The following is a 16,015-nucleotide window of genomic DNA, read 5'->3' on the forward strand; positions in this document are numbered from 1 at the left end:
TTTTCTAATTATTTCTAGTCACAGGAACAGACGAGATTAATCTTATAAGATCAGGATGTGGGCAGTTTTAGTTTGTGGTTGTTGATGTTTGTGGAGGGAAACAAAAGGATAAGAAGCCTGTCTCTCCTCTGATTCATGAAATTGTCAAAGCAATTCCCCTCCTTTCTCAATCCTCTAATCCTTATCCTGTTAAAGATCTTCTCATACAAATAGAATACAAAAAGATAATAACTGCCTGTTAAATACAAGTAGTCAAGTTGGTCATATGAGGGTTCTTTAAAATACAGAATGTAATTATTTCCCATAAGTGACTAAAATGGTTCTATTCTTAGAATGGATCTTTAATCAAATTCCATTAGTATAGATTTGAAGCTCGGCAAGCAAATACCACTTTAAAAGTATACTATTTCAGTTTGCTTGTAACAGAAATTTTTTTTGTCAGAACATTTAGTGTTGTTAATATGAACAAAAGAATGTATGAAAAGAAAAATATTCAAATGCCTAATTATGTTGAAGGTTATGATGGTCATTCCTTCACCAGATATTTATTAGGTGCCTATTACATTCGAGCCTACTGTGCTCAAAAAAGGATTGTTTGGTGAGTATTTTCAGCGGTGTTTTGTCAGCCTTATTTTTCTTAGTTCCTACTTCCTCCTGTCTTGGTCAGATATTAGTCAATTCCTTGCAGCCAAATACTTTATCTGAAGGATAAGTTTATTCACTTAGGGAAGAACTAGGAAGAGAACCACAGAAGCTGAGAGTTCTGCTGGTATTGATCAAATATCTGCTATTTAATAATTTGAATAATCTGATTAAGCCATTTCCATGCAGTCACTCAACATTTATCATTAGGAAAAATACAGAAGTAGCATATTTACACTTGTCTTCTGCACTGCACCTTCCCAAATGGTTTCTACATTAATGCTTTGGTTAAATCTTAAAACTGTAAGTAGGTTCATGTAGCATTTCATTACAGAGTCAAAGGCAGCCTCCGGAACTGATATTCAATCCTGTTTTGGCAGAAAGATGCTTAAGAAATCTTCTGTAAAACACAGCATAAAACAGACCTTGTATTAGCTGCTTTTAGCTTCTGATAATATTTTTAGGCAGTGATTTAGTCAACTTCCTGTGCCAAATCAGATCCTTAGCACTTGGTGACCTTTGGGATAATTTTTACCATGAGTCAGTGAAATGATAGCTTTAGAAAAGCCACTGTAAATAGAGCTCCTACTGTGGCAAATGACAACTGATAAATGAAAATAGAAGAAAAGCAAGCAATGCAAATGCAAAGCAATTTGCATGACTCCTGGTCAACCTGTAGAAAGCTAATGGAGATGCCACTTTATTATAGTTACTTGCCTTGCAAACTGTAGATTTCTCCAACGCTGTTCTGCCGAGTGATGTGATGCCAGTATGCACTTCGAGGAAGAGATATTGATTTGGATAACGTCATTGGTTCAGTCAAGCTTGTCTGAAGCTAAAAGGAAAAGAAAATGTGTCTTAGGCGTTATTTAAACTATTAAGCTGAAATCTGCTCTCTTAAAAGTTCAGGGTTCAATGTGGGTGACAGAGTATAGACTCTGTAATAGATAACTACATAATCTACTGTTTCAAGGTATTTTTTATTTTTATTATTTTATTTTATTTGTCTTTTGTCTTTTGTTGTTGTTGTTGTTGTTATTGTTGCTATTTCTTGGGCCGCTCCCGCGGCACATGGAGGTTCCCAGGCTAGGGGTTGAATTGGAGCTGTAGCCATCTGCCTACGCCAGAGCCACAGCAACGCAGGATCCGAGCCGCGTCTGCAACCTACACCACAGCTCACGGCAACGCCGGATCGTTAACCCACTGAGCAAGGGCAGGGATCAAACCCGCAACCTCATGGTTCCTAGTCGGATTCCTTAACCACTGCGCCACGACGGGAACTCCAGCCAGAGCAATATTAATTGTCTTTCATTAGACAAGTCTATTTGCATTTCTACAAGCAAGAATTATCAATGCTGCATTACTATCACTTTTCTACAATTTACTGAATTGAAAAAATAACTCAAAAATGGAGGTTCAAGCCCTTTCAGAAACAGATACCCCAAAATGATGCCAAACACAAGATACCATTTCTTTTTTACCCAATTCGGTGTCCTATAGTTTTTCCTGACACCCGCTCCTACTCTTACCCAATAGTTGTTTTCAAAATAGATCTTTTTCCTTGCTCCTGTGATAGAATCTTGTACATATTTTAAAAAGTTTCCTTGAGAAGTTCTGTGATAAAAGTATGCCATGTTTTCAAATATGAAAGGTACATTTTAAGGTTAGCTACAGAGCTACACAACCTCATGTCAGGGGATGCTCAGGCATATGGTTAGTTCAAAGAGAAGAACACTTTACTTGCATTTTCAAGAAAGAAATTCATTTTTTAGTGATTCACACCGGGTTTTTATTTTTTTATTTACAAAAAATTTTTAATGTGCAAAAGCACATTTATTTTTGTCTTTTTAGAGCTGCACACGCAGCATATGGAGGTTCCCAGGCTAGGGGTCCAATTGAAGCTGTAGCCACCAGCCTATGCCACAGCCACAGCCACATCAACGTGGGATCTGAGTCGCGTCTGTGACCTACACCACTGGTCATGGCAAGGCCAGATCCTTAACCCACTGAGTGAGGCCAGGGATTGAACCCGCACCCTCACGGTTGCTAGTTGGGTTTGTTAACTGCTGAGCCATGATGGGAACTCCCTCACCATGTTTTTAAAAGACATCCAGAAATGACTTTATTTGGCCTTAATGCACATTTCTCTGATGCAATCTGAGCAAATGAGCCCTTTCTGACAGTGAGTGATTCTCTAATTAATAAAATCTCATGTTCCCCCTCTATTAATACCTGGCTCTTGGCAAAACTAGTAGCTGTAATGATCACCTTGGTCTCAAATTAGAGTTTCATTTGCTTCCTGGTGTGTATGGTTCCCTACTGCATCTCCCTGCCCCCAAGAGCTCTCATATGTCCACATCCAGTGCACTGCCTTTCATAGACAGTGGTGTCCTGAGTGCCTCATTTGATGTAACAAGCCCTTTAAAGCCACATAAAACTAGGAAGCTTTTCCTAAATGTCCACCAAGAGAGGGATGAACAAAGAAAATGTAGCACATGTATGTAATGGAATATCACTCAACCATTAAAAAATAAAAAGACTTTGAAAAGTTCAACAAAATTGATAAACCTTAGCCAGACTCATCATGAATAAAAGGGAGAGGGCTCAAGTAAATAAAACTAGATGTAAGAAATAAACTCAAAATGTTTTAAAGACCTAAATGTAAGGCCAGATACTAATACTGTAAAACTCCTAGAGGAAGACATAGGCAGAACACCCTTTGACATAAATCACCACAGTATCTTTTGGATTCAACTCCTAGAGTAATGAAAATAAAAATAAACAAATGGGACCTAATTAAACTTAAAAGCATTGCACAGCAAAGGAAAACATAAAAACCAACCTAACAATCCACATGATGGGAGAAAATCTTTACAAATGAAATAACCAACAAGGTTATTCATCTCCAAAATATACCAATGTGTCACACAGCTTTATATATCAAAAAATGCAATCAAAAAATGGTCAGAAGACCTAAATAGACATTTCTCCAAAGAAGACATCAATGTTGATCATTAGAGAGTTGCAAATGAAAACTATAATGAGATATCACCTCACACCAGTCAGAATGGCCATCATCAAAAATCTATAAACAATAAATGCTGAAGAAGGTGTAGAAAAAAAGGAATCCTACTACACTTTTGGTGGGAATGTAAATTGGAACAACCACTATGGAGGATCCTTAAAAACTAAATATAGCACTACTATATGATCCAGCAATCCCACTCCTGGGCATATATCTGGAGAAAACCATAATTCAAAAGCATTCATGTACTCCAGTGTTCATTGCAGCACTATTTACAATAGACAAGACATGGAAACAACCCAGATGTCCATCGATAGAGGAATGGATAAAGAATGTGTAGTTCATTTAAACAATGGAATGTTACTTGGCCATTAAAAAGAATGAAATAATGCCATTTGTGGCAACAGGATGGACCTAGATATTGTCACGCTAAGTGAAGTCAGAGAAAGACAAATACCATATAATATTGCTTATATGTGCAGTCTAATGAAAATGATAGCAAAGAATTTACTTATAAAACAGCAACGAACTCAAACACTTCAAAATCAAACTTAGAGTTACCAAAGGGGAGACTGGGGCGGGAAGGTGGGGGCTACAAATTGGGAGGGTGAGATTAATACATGCACAATACCATGTATAAAATAGATAACACAGGCCTACTGTATAGCACAGGAAGGTTTACTCAAAGTTCTGTAATTACCTAAATGGGATAAGAGAACAGATATATGTATATGTATAATGGATTCACTTTGCTGTATACCTGAAGCTAATACAACACTGTAAACCAACTATAATTCCCCCCCAAAAAATAAAGCTCATTGGAGTCCCCATCATGACTCAGCAGTTAACGAACCCGACTATCCATGAGGAAGAGGGTTTGATCCCTGGCCTCAATAAGTGGGTTAAGAATCTGTGAGCTGTGGTGTAGGTCACAGATGCAGCTTGGATCCTGATTGCTGTGGCTCTGGTACAGGCCAGTGGCTAAAGCTCCAGTTGGACCCCTAGCCTGGGAACATCCATATGCCGCAGGTGCAGCCCTAGGAAGACAAAAAAAGCCCCTGCACCAAAAAAATTAAAAAAAAAAATAAAGCTCATGGTTTCTTTAGAAAGAAAAAAGAGAACAAAATGCCATTTTGTAGCAATATGGATGGACCTAGAGATTATCATACTAAGCGAAACAAGTCAGACAGAGGAAGACAAATACCATTCAATATCATTTATATGTGGAATCTAATAGATACAAATGTACTTATAAAACAGAAACAGACTCACTTCAAAAACATATTTATGGTTACCAAAGGAAATGTTTGGAGAGGGTGATAAATTTGGAGTATGGGATTTATACGCACTACTATATATAAAAATAGATAACAAGAACCTACTCAATATTCTATAATATATGTGGGAAAAGAATCTGAAAAGAATGGATATATGTATAATTAAATCATTTTGCTGTACACCTAAAACTATCAACTATCCTCCAATATAAAATAAAAATTAAACTAAAATTAAACTAAATAAATAAACTAAAATAAAAAATAAACTAAAAGGCTTTACCTTTAACAGAAGGTGAAGTCAATAGGCTTGAACATATTTATTTGATTTTAGTTTTTAGTAAGGCACTGCCAGAACTGCCATGTCTTGCCACAAAAATGTTCTACTCGATGTATTTAAAATTCAGGTTCTGTTGAAGTTATTTTTTTTTCAGCTCAAAACAGAACAATATAGCAGCCAATTTTTATATTTTTCAAAATTAGCTATATTTCAAATGTTTCCTTTTTATTTGGAAATAGGTATGTTAATACACCCACATCCCATGGTTGATGTGGGAGAGAAACCAAATTTCTGGGTTACAATGAGGTAGCACTTTTCAGAATCTTTGGGATTCCTATTACCCATGCACATTTCCAGTTTTACCCCAGACCCACACAGCTGGAGAACCTCTGTGGGTGGGCAGTGAATGCCAAGAAGACACAAAATATCCTCATACACACAAGACTCAACAGCCACCACTGTAAGGGGCAGAGGCCAGGTTCATTCTGTGACAGTGTCACTAGGACAAAAGGCTTTCACCTTTAAAGCCAATTTCTCATGTAGGGCATAAACTTAATTAAGCATGTAAAATCTTTAGTTAGTGTCAGCAATGGCCACTAATAATATCAATATATAAAATAAATCTCATTAATCACATTTCTGTCTAAACTTTATTCTTTTTTTAATATATTAAATGTGTTTATTACTTAGCAATAAGTCATCAGTGGTACATTTATCTTCTGAAAATTTGATGAAAGTATTTTTCTATCTAATTTTTTTTAATTCTGGGAAATATTATTTTTTTAATATATTAAATGTGTTTATTACTTAGCAATAAGTCATCAGGGGTACATTTATCTTCTGAAAATTTGATGAAAGTATTTTTCTATCTATTTTTTTTTTTTTTAATTCTGGGAAACATGTTTCTTTCTAAATGGTCAGTCTTAGGTATCATGGAAACACAGTAAACATTTTGTCTGCTGGAAACAAATAGCTGGAAACTACTTGAGAAGAGTTTCTTCCATAAAGTTTTTATCTGAATCATCCCATATTGTTTTTTCACCTCATTTCTCGATTTCTCCTCATTGTTTTCAAATTCTAGACTTTTAACCTTCTATTTCCTCATTCATTCCTTTGGTTTCCCTTTATTCTACTCCAATATTTACTGCAGACAAGTGGAACATTTTTATTTGAAAGTTTGAATGTGGATATTTGGCAGATCATTGCCACAGGTATAAACCTTGTCAGCTTTATCTCTGGTGTTTAAATTTCCTAGACGTTAGACAATCCATTCATCATTTATGATTCAACACCATATCTTGAGTATGGTTATGGACTGAATTTTGTCTACTCCCAATTCATATGATGAAATCCTAACCCTCATGTGATGTATTTGGAGTTAAGGCCTTTAAAGAGGTTAATTATAGCTAACTGAGGTCATAAGAGTGGGGCCCTGGTCTGATAGGACTGGTGTCCTTCTAAAGGAAAGAAGAGACACCACGGTGCGTGTGAACAGAGAAAAGCCCATGTGAAAGAGACAGCAAGAAGGTGGCCATCTGCAAGCTAAGCAGAGAGGCTTCAGGGAAACCAACCAGGCTGAAGCCTTGATCTTGAACTTAGCCCTCGGACCTGTTAGAAAGTATCTGTTGTTTAAGCCCTTATTGGTGGTATTTTGTTCTGGCAGCCCTGGCAAACTAACAGGGTATTTTTTTAGTAGAACCATCTGATTTATCTAGCAACTTTTAATTTTGTTAATAAGTTTAAGCAATATATTATACATTGGCCTTTTTGATAGGCACAATGCCAAAGTCAATGGCAATTTGTCAAGCTTTTTTATTTTTATTTTTTAATTTTTTTTTGCTTTTTAGGAATGCACCCGTGGCATATGAAAGTTCCCAGCTAGGAGTTGAATTGGAACTATAGCTGCCGGGCAACACCACAGCCCCAGCAATGCAGGAGGGAGCTGCATCTGCGACCTTCACCACAGATCATGGCAATGCTAGATGCTTAACCCACTGAATGAGGCCAGGTATCGAATCTGCATCCTCATGAATCCTAGTCGGGTTTGTTAACTGCTAAGCCACGAAGGGAACTCCCTGTCAAGCTTTTTTATTAGAGACTTTTGTTAGTTTTAATTTTAAACTCTTTGGTAAGAAGTTCAACAAAATGATGTATAAACTGTCCTGATGATTCTTTCTGTTGCCACAATCAGTGAGAAAATCCTCAGGAAATGGTAAAAAATTCTTCAACCCATACTGCCAAATCTCCCTCAATATTTCAATCATGGACTCTTCTGCAGGCAGCAGTCATATCTTTCTCACAGGATCAGTATTTGTGGAAAGGATGCTTTGTTGTAGAAATCAACTTGATCTGGAAGCAGCTAATTCAGTTCTTGAGACACCTTCATAATTTCTTGACATTTTTTGGCTCGAATGCTCTTGCTTTTTCATTCTTTTTGAAAGAGCAGTTAGTTCACTGGGATACTGAGCAAAAAATCAGAAGTTGCTTATTCGCATCTGGAAATAGTGGAAGTCACAGCTCACCAAGTCTGAATAGTAGCTAAAACATTTGTATTCTATTCGAGAGCTATAGCTACACATCTCACAAAGCCCACAGCCCCAGAGAATGATTTTGGCTCAAAGTGTGCCCTGTGGAGATTCAGTTTACACCTTTATCTGAGCATCATGTAGATAAGAGTTACGCTGCCTTCCAGTGGATAAGAGGGATGTCCCCAAGCAAAGAACCTCATATTTAGAAGACTTGTAAATATATAAACAAATACTCATGCTCATTTAGGCAGTATGTAAATAAACAAGTGTATTTTTGATTCGTCAACATCCGAGGTCAGTGTACAATCTCAAAGAGGACCCCAATTCCATTTCCTGCTGCAACTCACTTCTCTGCCATTCCCTAAACTTCAGAAAACTTCCTCCTTTGAAAATGTTTGGTTTGCAAGAGTAGTTGTTAGGAAACAATTATTCCTGGGCCACTGGTGGTTCTGCATTTCTCATCACAGCTTTTCCTTACTATCCATTCAAGAATGTTTGTGCAGTGTCTTGCTCCGGGTTGGAGGGCAGATGTGTTTCCTGACCAGGATAACACAGATAATGTCTTCTTCCAGGGCAAAGGCTGGGTAGGGTTGCTGGCAGCCACCTTTTAAGATTAGGAGTTCCAGTGAAACTGAGCAGGACCCTGTTTGGTCCTCCCCGGGACAAAAGCCTTTCCGTGTCTCCTTTGCAGGAAAAAAAGGTTTCAGCCTCCTAGACTTTCCCTGAGTTCCAAAGAGCAGATTCAATTACTAATAAGGCTAGTGAGGGAACACAGAAACCAAGGGAAAGGCAGTCAAGAGACAAAAGTACAGCAATGGGGCAGGGGCCTGGTTCTTCCTCAAGGGATACATAAAACAGCCTGATACCCATCTCTGAGTTCTTCTACACAAATGAAAGCTCCCCATCAGGCTGAGCTTAAGCATGGGGACCCCAGACTGATTGGAACCAGAGGCTCATTCCTGGAACATCACCCTGTTACCACCAAAGCAAGTCACACACCCAGCAGCGCCTCCGCCCCACCAATTTTGCCTATAAAATCTCTTACCATTAACTGCCCTGTGTTTCTTGCACGGCCCTTGCAAATAAACCTTTCTCTGCTCCAAACTCCTACATTTTGGTTTGTTTTGTCTCACTATGTATTAGGCACACAAATTTGGGCTCAGTAACAACTACACTCAGGTTGCTCAGCTGTGAAAACATGCAGAAGACACCTGGGCCACTCCACATTGCCCTACTGGACTTGGGGAACAGGGGAAAGATGGCAACATGGAACATATGCTGCCTACTGTGCCAAGAGTAATAAAGTTCTTTGTCTTGGAGCCAGAAGTCTTATATTTGTTGCCAGCATCCATGAACCTGTAGCAGGCAAGGAGGTGTGCATCTTTCCTGTGTTTGCTAATCTCTGGATTGTCCCTGATCTTCCTATACCTTGATTCTAAACTTTATTAAAATTACCTCTATTGAGCTACCTAGCATGGCCCCTATTTACTTAGGTGCACCTTGACTAATACAAAGGACTATTTCATTATGCTCCAATTTATTCATTTATCTATATTGAAAGGTTTTCAAGTTGTTTCTGCTCTTTTGATACTAAAACCAATATATCCCAATACTAAAGAATTTTAAGAAATTTTTTTTAAAAAAACACATTTGTCAGAATTTTATTAGAATTAGTTTATATATGTACAAGTAGAATATGATCAGTTTCCCAGAGTTTCAATTCTTCAAATATTATTTAACATTTACATTTTTATAAAAAAAATCAACTTCTCTCAGAACTTAGAAAGAATTTTGCCTGTTTTTGTAAGTCCTTTCATATCTCCAATTTATATATTTGGGTTTTAAAGTTTAAAGAATTTATATTTTTCAGTTTTTCTTTTCTTGTAATTTCAAGTTACTAATTAACAAGTTTCTGCCCATTCCTCTTTTATATTTAAATACTATTAAAAATAGTACTTAGTGAAATAATACTACATTAAAATGGTATTTTATTTGACACACTAAGCTTCCTAAGCATGTTATGTTTCTCTAACTTATTTTCCCATTCCTTAGTCATGTTTTAAAACTCTACACGTAAAATTACTTCCTGTCCCAGAGTTCAGCCTAACGTCATCTTTTGGCTCTACTCTTCCACACGAACGGGTTAATAATCTTCTCTTCTTTCCTAGCACAACTAGGCTTCTTTTTCAAGAAAAGGTGTTGTGCATCAGCCACTAATCTCTCCTTTGTTTCATCTCCACTTGGTCTAGTAGAAATTCCTAGGCATTTACAACATATAGATAATAATACCTTTTCCCTATTTGAGCCAAATTTAAGTATTCTATATTTTTATATTCTTTTAGTTCTTTTACTGGGCATATGGCCTAGAAATTAATTATTTTATCTATTTAAATCCTCATAAAATTTTCGGGGGCTAGAAAAGAAACATTCCTCTTTAAAGAGAGGAGGCTGAGGGTTTAAAGTCTGATGACTTTTCTAAACCTGAGAATAGAATCATGCTTCTGCTCTGCCCTTCTGCACTTTTTCTGACCATCAAGATATTCTATTTAATGTCTTTCATATGAAGTTTTATAATAAGCAGTATTAAATATTGCATTATTTTTGTGGAGGACCGAAGGTGGCTGCAAATTCTTGGAAAACCTTCATTCAGAAAAAGGGCATCTAGGGTCCCTCTTTAAATCCGGGCTTGCTGGTGACTGCTCTGATTAATAACATCTCGTGGGTGGGACATTTTGTCTGTTTTGGGCATGCCCCTTATGACCTTTAAGGCAGTTTCTTTTCTCCCTTGCTCTGAGTGACCATGTGAGTCTGACTGCTCTGAGGCTACCATGATGTGAGGAAGTCCAAGCTAACTTTGTGGCTGGACCATGTAATTTGAGGTTTGACCCCTTAGAGGATCCAGCTGTTTTATTCTTTCAGGTGGAAAATCAAAATTCAGAAAAATTCAGGGATTTGCTCAAGGTAAAATCCTAATTCCAGAACCTCTAATGGAAAACAGTTATCTCGATCTCTGAGTCCACTGCTCTTAAGACTTGGATGCTGATCTTTCCTGGGAAACATGAGCTTCCTTCCTAACAATATGTAACAACACTGCCTTGTATCTGAGAGGACCTCTGCTGCCAAGAAGCAGCAGGAAGACCCTGACAACTGATGTGACTTTTGTGAATGCACAGGCTACCAGAACCAATTCCAGCTTTTACCAAAAACATTATCCAGGTTACCCTATTGCCTTTTGCAATTTCCCTTTGCTGTTTTGGCATTCTGCCCACCCTTGTGAGAAAACATAATGCTAATTTGTGGTCACTTACATGAAATTCATGTACGCTAAAAAAAAAAAAAAAAAAAAAAAGGTTAACAAATTAATTTTCCTTTTGCTCTGTCTGTCCCTAATTATTGCCTAGACTTCATCATATTAGCACTCAAGACACAAAGCTATAGAATTGGGAGAGGAAAAATTTAGCATTTATAGATTTGCATTTACAAATCATTCTCTGTGTGCCTGGCACTGTGCAAACCCATTTAATAGCCACATAAATTGTCAATAGACATGCCACCTGAGCTTTACAGCCAAGGAAAATGAGGCTCAGAGGAGTAATATAATTTGTTTGTCACATCACTGCCAGTGAGTGACGTGTCTGAAGCTTGGGGCCCGTCATGTCCTTCCCTCTTTACCACAACTCATTATAAAACACATTACTGGAACCCTCTTATTCAGGAAGCAGATAAGAATTTCAACAGTTGGGTCAGTGCCACTGAATTGAAGCAAGAATGTGTGTCCCTCTTTCCTACATTCAAAATAGAACAGCATGATTTGTGTGGCAGAATCACGGAGTTAAGTACATGGGCTTTGCTGTCAGTGACCTGTTATCAAATATCAACTCCACAGCTGCCCAGTCACTTGACCGGAGGCAAAGTACTTAAACTTTTTTTTAAGATTCAATTTTCCCTTATCTCTAAATTAAGGTTAATATAATGTACCCTAAGTCTTATAAATATTTTATAAGATGATACTTTTAGAGTGAAAAGAACAAAGCTAGTCATGCCTGAAGTGCTCAGTAAGACAACTGCACTATTACTGCTGCTCCTGCATGGAGCGGTAGCTTAGACCAGAGGTGTCTAATACCTGGCGACTTGTCCAAAATGAGCTATCAAAGGAATGACAATGGAGGCAGAGGCACCCATGTGGATCTAAGTCTAAGAGCTTAATAGAGGTAAAAAAAAAAAAAAAAAAAAAAAGAGAAATGTATTAGGAATAGATGGACAGTATGGACAGGTGGGAGAGATGGAGACAGATTGAAGACAGGTGAGCAATGCTGGTAGCAGAGAGTGTGTGTGTGCTTGAGCATATGTATACTATTGGCTGGAAAAGAACAGACACAGCTTTTACTGCATGATGAAAGAGTTAAAAAATCCTCAGATTGGGTGGATATGTCCAGATGGTCCTGGGTGGTTTGAGACAAGAGGAACTGGATAAGGAAACACAATGTAGATGAGAAGCATTGCAAAAATACAGGTGGTGGGGAAACACATTACTGTGATATGATATGTACATCAGTGTAAGAATAAAAATGCTGCTCAATAAGGAAATGCTCAGTGCAAGTGCACTCCCAGTTGAAAACATTTAATTTTATTTGTTTTTGTAAAAGAGCTCATGAAACCTAAAAACCGTATAGCAAAGGAAGCCTGGAGACCATTAGCCAGCCGAGTTTGGCACTGTTTGGATTCATTCAAACAGTCCTCTGAAGTTTGAAGGTTTATGGACAATTGGTTTCTCGCGACTTGACTTAATTTTCAATAGGGGACGCCTCACACTTAATCTTCCATTTTATTCAAGATAAATGGGAAAAAAACAGTAGATACCTTGCTGACTTTGCACCAGACTAACAAAAAAAAATGTAGTTTTTATAGTTATTAACTGGAAGTTCCTAAGTGACATTTAAAATTGGACTTTGTGGAATATTATTTTCATTAACTTGAAACAAAGTGGATGTTATTATTATATATTTAAAAATAAATATTGGCCAAAATACTTTCAGACAGTGTGAAAAATTTGGACTTTGGAATAACATCAGAAATTATTATAAACATCTACATAAATATTTTGATCACCATCCTTAATTGTACTCAGTAATACTTTTAAGAATAAATATTCTTGTAAATCAACTATACTTCAACAAATTAAAAAAATATATTCATTATCTATCATCTGTCTATCCTCTATAAGCAGATGCATTTACAGAACTACACTTGCATGTAAGAAACATGAGTACATATTAAACATTAAATTTCATATGTGTTTTAAATAAATTTTTTTCTATCATTTTATTTTGAAGTATACAAATATCTAGAGGCCATAATAAGTTTTATGGAATTAATTTCCAATGTCTGCACATATTGAAAGCTGGGATGAACTTTCGTGGTGGAATATTTTACCCATTTAAAATTAAAGCTCTCATCACTTTTATTCAACATAGTTTTGGAAGTCCTAGCCATGGCAATTAGAGAAGAAAAAGAAAAAGAATCCAAATTGAAAAAGGAGAAGTAAAATTTCATTATTTGCAGATGATATAATACTATACATAGAATCCTAACGATACTACCAGAAAAGTACTAGAGCTCATCAATGAATTCGGTAAAGTTGCAGGATACAAAAATTAACAAACAGAAATTGCTTGTGTTCATATACAGTAACGATGAAAGATCAGAGGGAGGGATTAAGGAAACAATCCTAGTTACAATTGCATCAAAGGGAATAAAACACCTAGGCATAAATCTACCTAAAGAGGCAAAAGCTCCGTACCCTGAAAACTGTAAGACACTGATGAAGGAAATCAAAGATGACACAAACAGTTGGAAAGATATACCATGCTCTTGGATGGGAAGAATCAATATGGTCAAAATGACTATACTACCTAAGGCAATCTACAGACTGAGTGCAATCCTTAAAATTACCAATCATATTTTTCACAGAACTAAAACAAAACATTTTAAAATTTGTATGGAAACACAAAAGATCTCAAATAGCCAAAGCAATCTTGAGAAAGAAAAACAGAACTGGAGTAATCAGGCTCCCCAACTTCAGATTATACTACAAAGCTACAATTATTAAAAAGTGGTATGGTACTGGCACAAAAACAGAAATATAGATCTGTGAAAGAGGATAGAAAACCCAGAAATAAACCCACCCACCTATGGTCAATTAATCTATGACAAAGGAGGCAAGAACGTACAATGTAGAAAAGGCAGCTTCTTCAATAAGTGGTGCTAGGAAAACTGGACAGCTACATAGAAAAGAATGAAATTAGAACATTCTCTTATACATGCACAAAAATAAACTCAAAAAGGATTAAATACTTAAATGTAAGGTCAGATACTATAAAACTCTAGGAGGAAGTCATAGGCAGGAAACTGATAGAAATTGCAGTAATATCTTTTTGGATCCTTCTCTAGGAATAATGAAAATAAAAACAAAAGTAAACAAATGGAACATAAACTTAAAAGCTTTTGCATAGCAAAGGAAACCATAACATATAAAACAAAAAGAACCTGCAGAACTCAAGAACATCTTTACAAGCAAAGTAACTGGCAAGGGATTCATCTCCAAAATATACAAATGTCTCACGCAGCTTTGTATGAAAAAACAAACGACACAATCAAAAAACAGGGAAAGATCTAAATAGACATTTTTCCAAAAAATACAGAAAGATGGCCAAAGAGCAGATGAAAAGATGCTCAACATCATTAATTATTAGAGAAATGCAAATGTAAACAACAATGAAGTATCACTTCACACTAGTCAGAATGGCGATCACCAAAATGCCTACAATTAATGCTGGAGAGGGTAAGGAGAAAAGGGTACCCTCCTACACTGTTAGTGGGAATGTAGGTTGGTACAATCACTAGAAAGAGCAGTGTGGAGGTTCCTTAAAAAACTAAAAATAGTTTTTTGGTTTTTATTTTTTTGTCTTTTTTTGGTCTTCTTTTTAAGGCTGCAACTGCAGCATATGGAGGTTCCCAGGCTAGCAGTCCAATCAGAGCTACAGCTGCTGGCCTACGCCACAGCCACAGCACCATGGGATCCGAGTCACGTCTGCAACCTACACCACAGCTCACAGTGACGCCAGATCCTTAACCCACTGAGTGAGGCCAGGGATCAAATCCACAACCTCATGGTTCCTAGGAGCTCAGCAGAATCAGACAATGCTGCTTCCTCGCCAGAAATTTCTTTTCATCTTACATTATGAAAGGAAATAAGACCATTTGTTTTTAATGATCATTGTTCAAAAGGTTTATTGTTTTGGCAACAGTAAAATATTTTAGTTTGTTAAATGTGTGAGTTCAACTTTTATTTCTTATATTTCTAATAACAAGGGCATGTAAAATGACAAATTCTAGAGAAAGAAAACACTTATCTGTTTTCTAGGAAAGAGATTCATTTATTTTTCTCCATCCACTAGAGTGTAGGGAAACCACAGAATTGACAGTTTTGGACAGCAGTGCCTTTGGCCAGTTCTGTCAGTGGGGTTTTTAAGCATTAGTATGGTTTTGCAAGATATCTTGCTGGTATTTCAATAACACGGATGCTATTTGTCCTTTCATTGTGCAAAGAGATTTTCTGGTGACCAGAAGGCAGGAATTACTGGAAACAGCAGCATTCCAGACACTGGAATTTTAAAGGACACACTGTAATTATTTATATGGGAGGCTGTTTGTTCACTTTTAAATCACAATTTCACTTTTAAATCACCGTGTTACAAGGTTAGAAATGACTAATAACAATCCCCTTTTCTTTTATTTACTTATTTTTTATAAGATACCAGAAAAAAAATCTGTGTTAAAAAAATTCTGCTTATTTCTTCTCAGTTGCTCCTTCCCTGTGGACATTTTGTAACACTTGTAAAGTTTAAGAACATAAAAAGTAGGTAGGTTAAGAAGTCTTTTTCATATTATCTGTGTTTGTGTTGTGGTGTAGGTGTGTGTGTAACAGATCCATGGAATCTAAAATTATATCATTCAGGTCATCTGGGGTCTTGTGGATGACGTCAGCCTCACTCACCATGGTGGGCTAAGCCACAAAGGCACATTTGTGATGTGCTCTTTTGTGTGTGTGTGTGTGTGTGTTTTTAGGGCCAAATCCGAAGCTTATGGAGGTTCCCAGACTAGGGGTACAGTCTGAGCTGTAGCTGCCGGCCTATACAGCAATGCCAGATCTGAGCTGTGTCTGCTACCCGCAGCACAGCTTACGGCAATGCCAGATGCTTAACCC

The 16,015-nt window shown here is 36.9% G+C and overlaps 1 protein-coding gene across 4 annotated transcripts in view; it reads right to left on the bottom strand.

Annotated features, from left to right (window-relative positions):
• DOK6 (docking protein 6) overlaps positions 1-16,015 on the bottom strand; it is a 402,546-nt gene that overhangs the window by 88,032 nt on the left and 298,499 nt on the right. For all 4 annotated transcript variants that reach the window (XM_021099328.1, XM_021099323.1, XM_021099326.1 and 1 more), the window contains one exon: positions 1,360-1,477. In XM_021099328.1, the coding sequence (XP_020954987.1) occupies positions 1,360-1,477 (118 nt within the window). The remainder of the gene's footprint in view (positions 1-1,359; positions 1,478-16,015) is intronic.

The sequence above is a fragment of the Sus scrofa genome, chromosome 1 (assembly GCF_000003025.6).
Source record: "Sus scrofa isolate TJ Tabasco breed Duroc chromosome 1, Sscrofa11.1, whole genome shotgun sequence".
NCBI lineage: Eukaryota > Metazoa > Chordata > Mammalia > Artiodactyla > Suidae > Sus > Sus scrofa.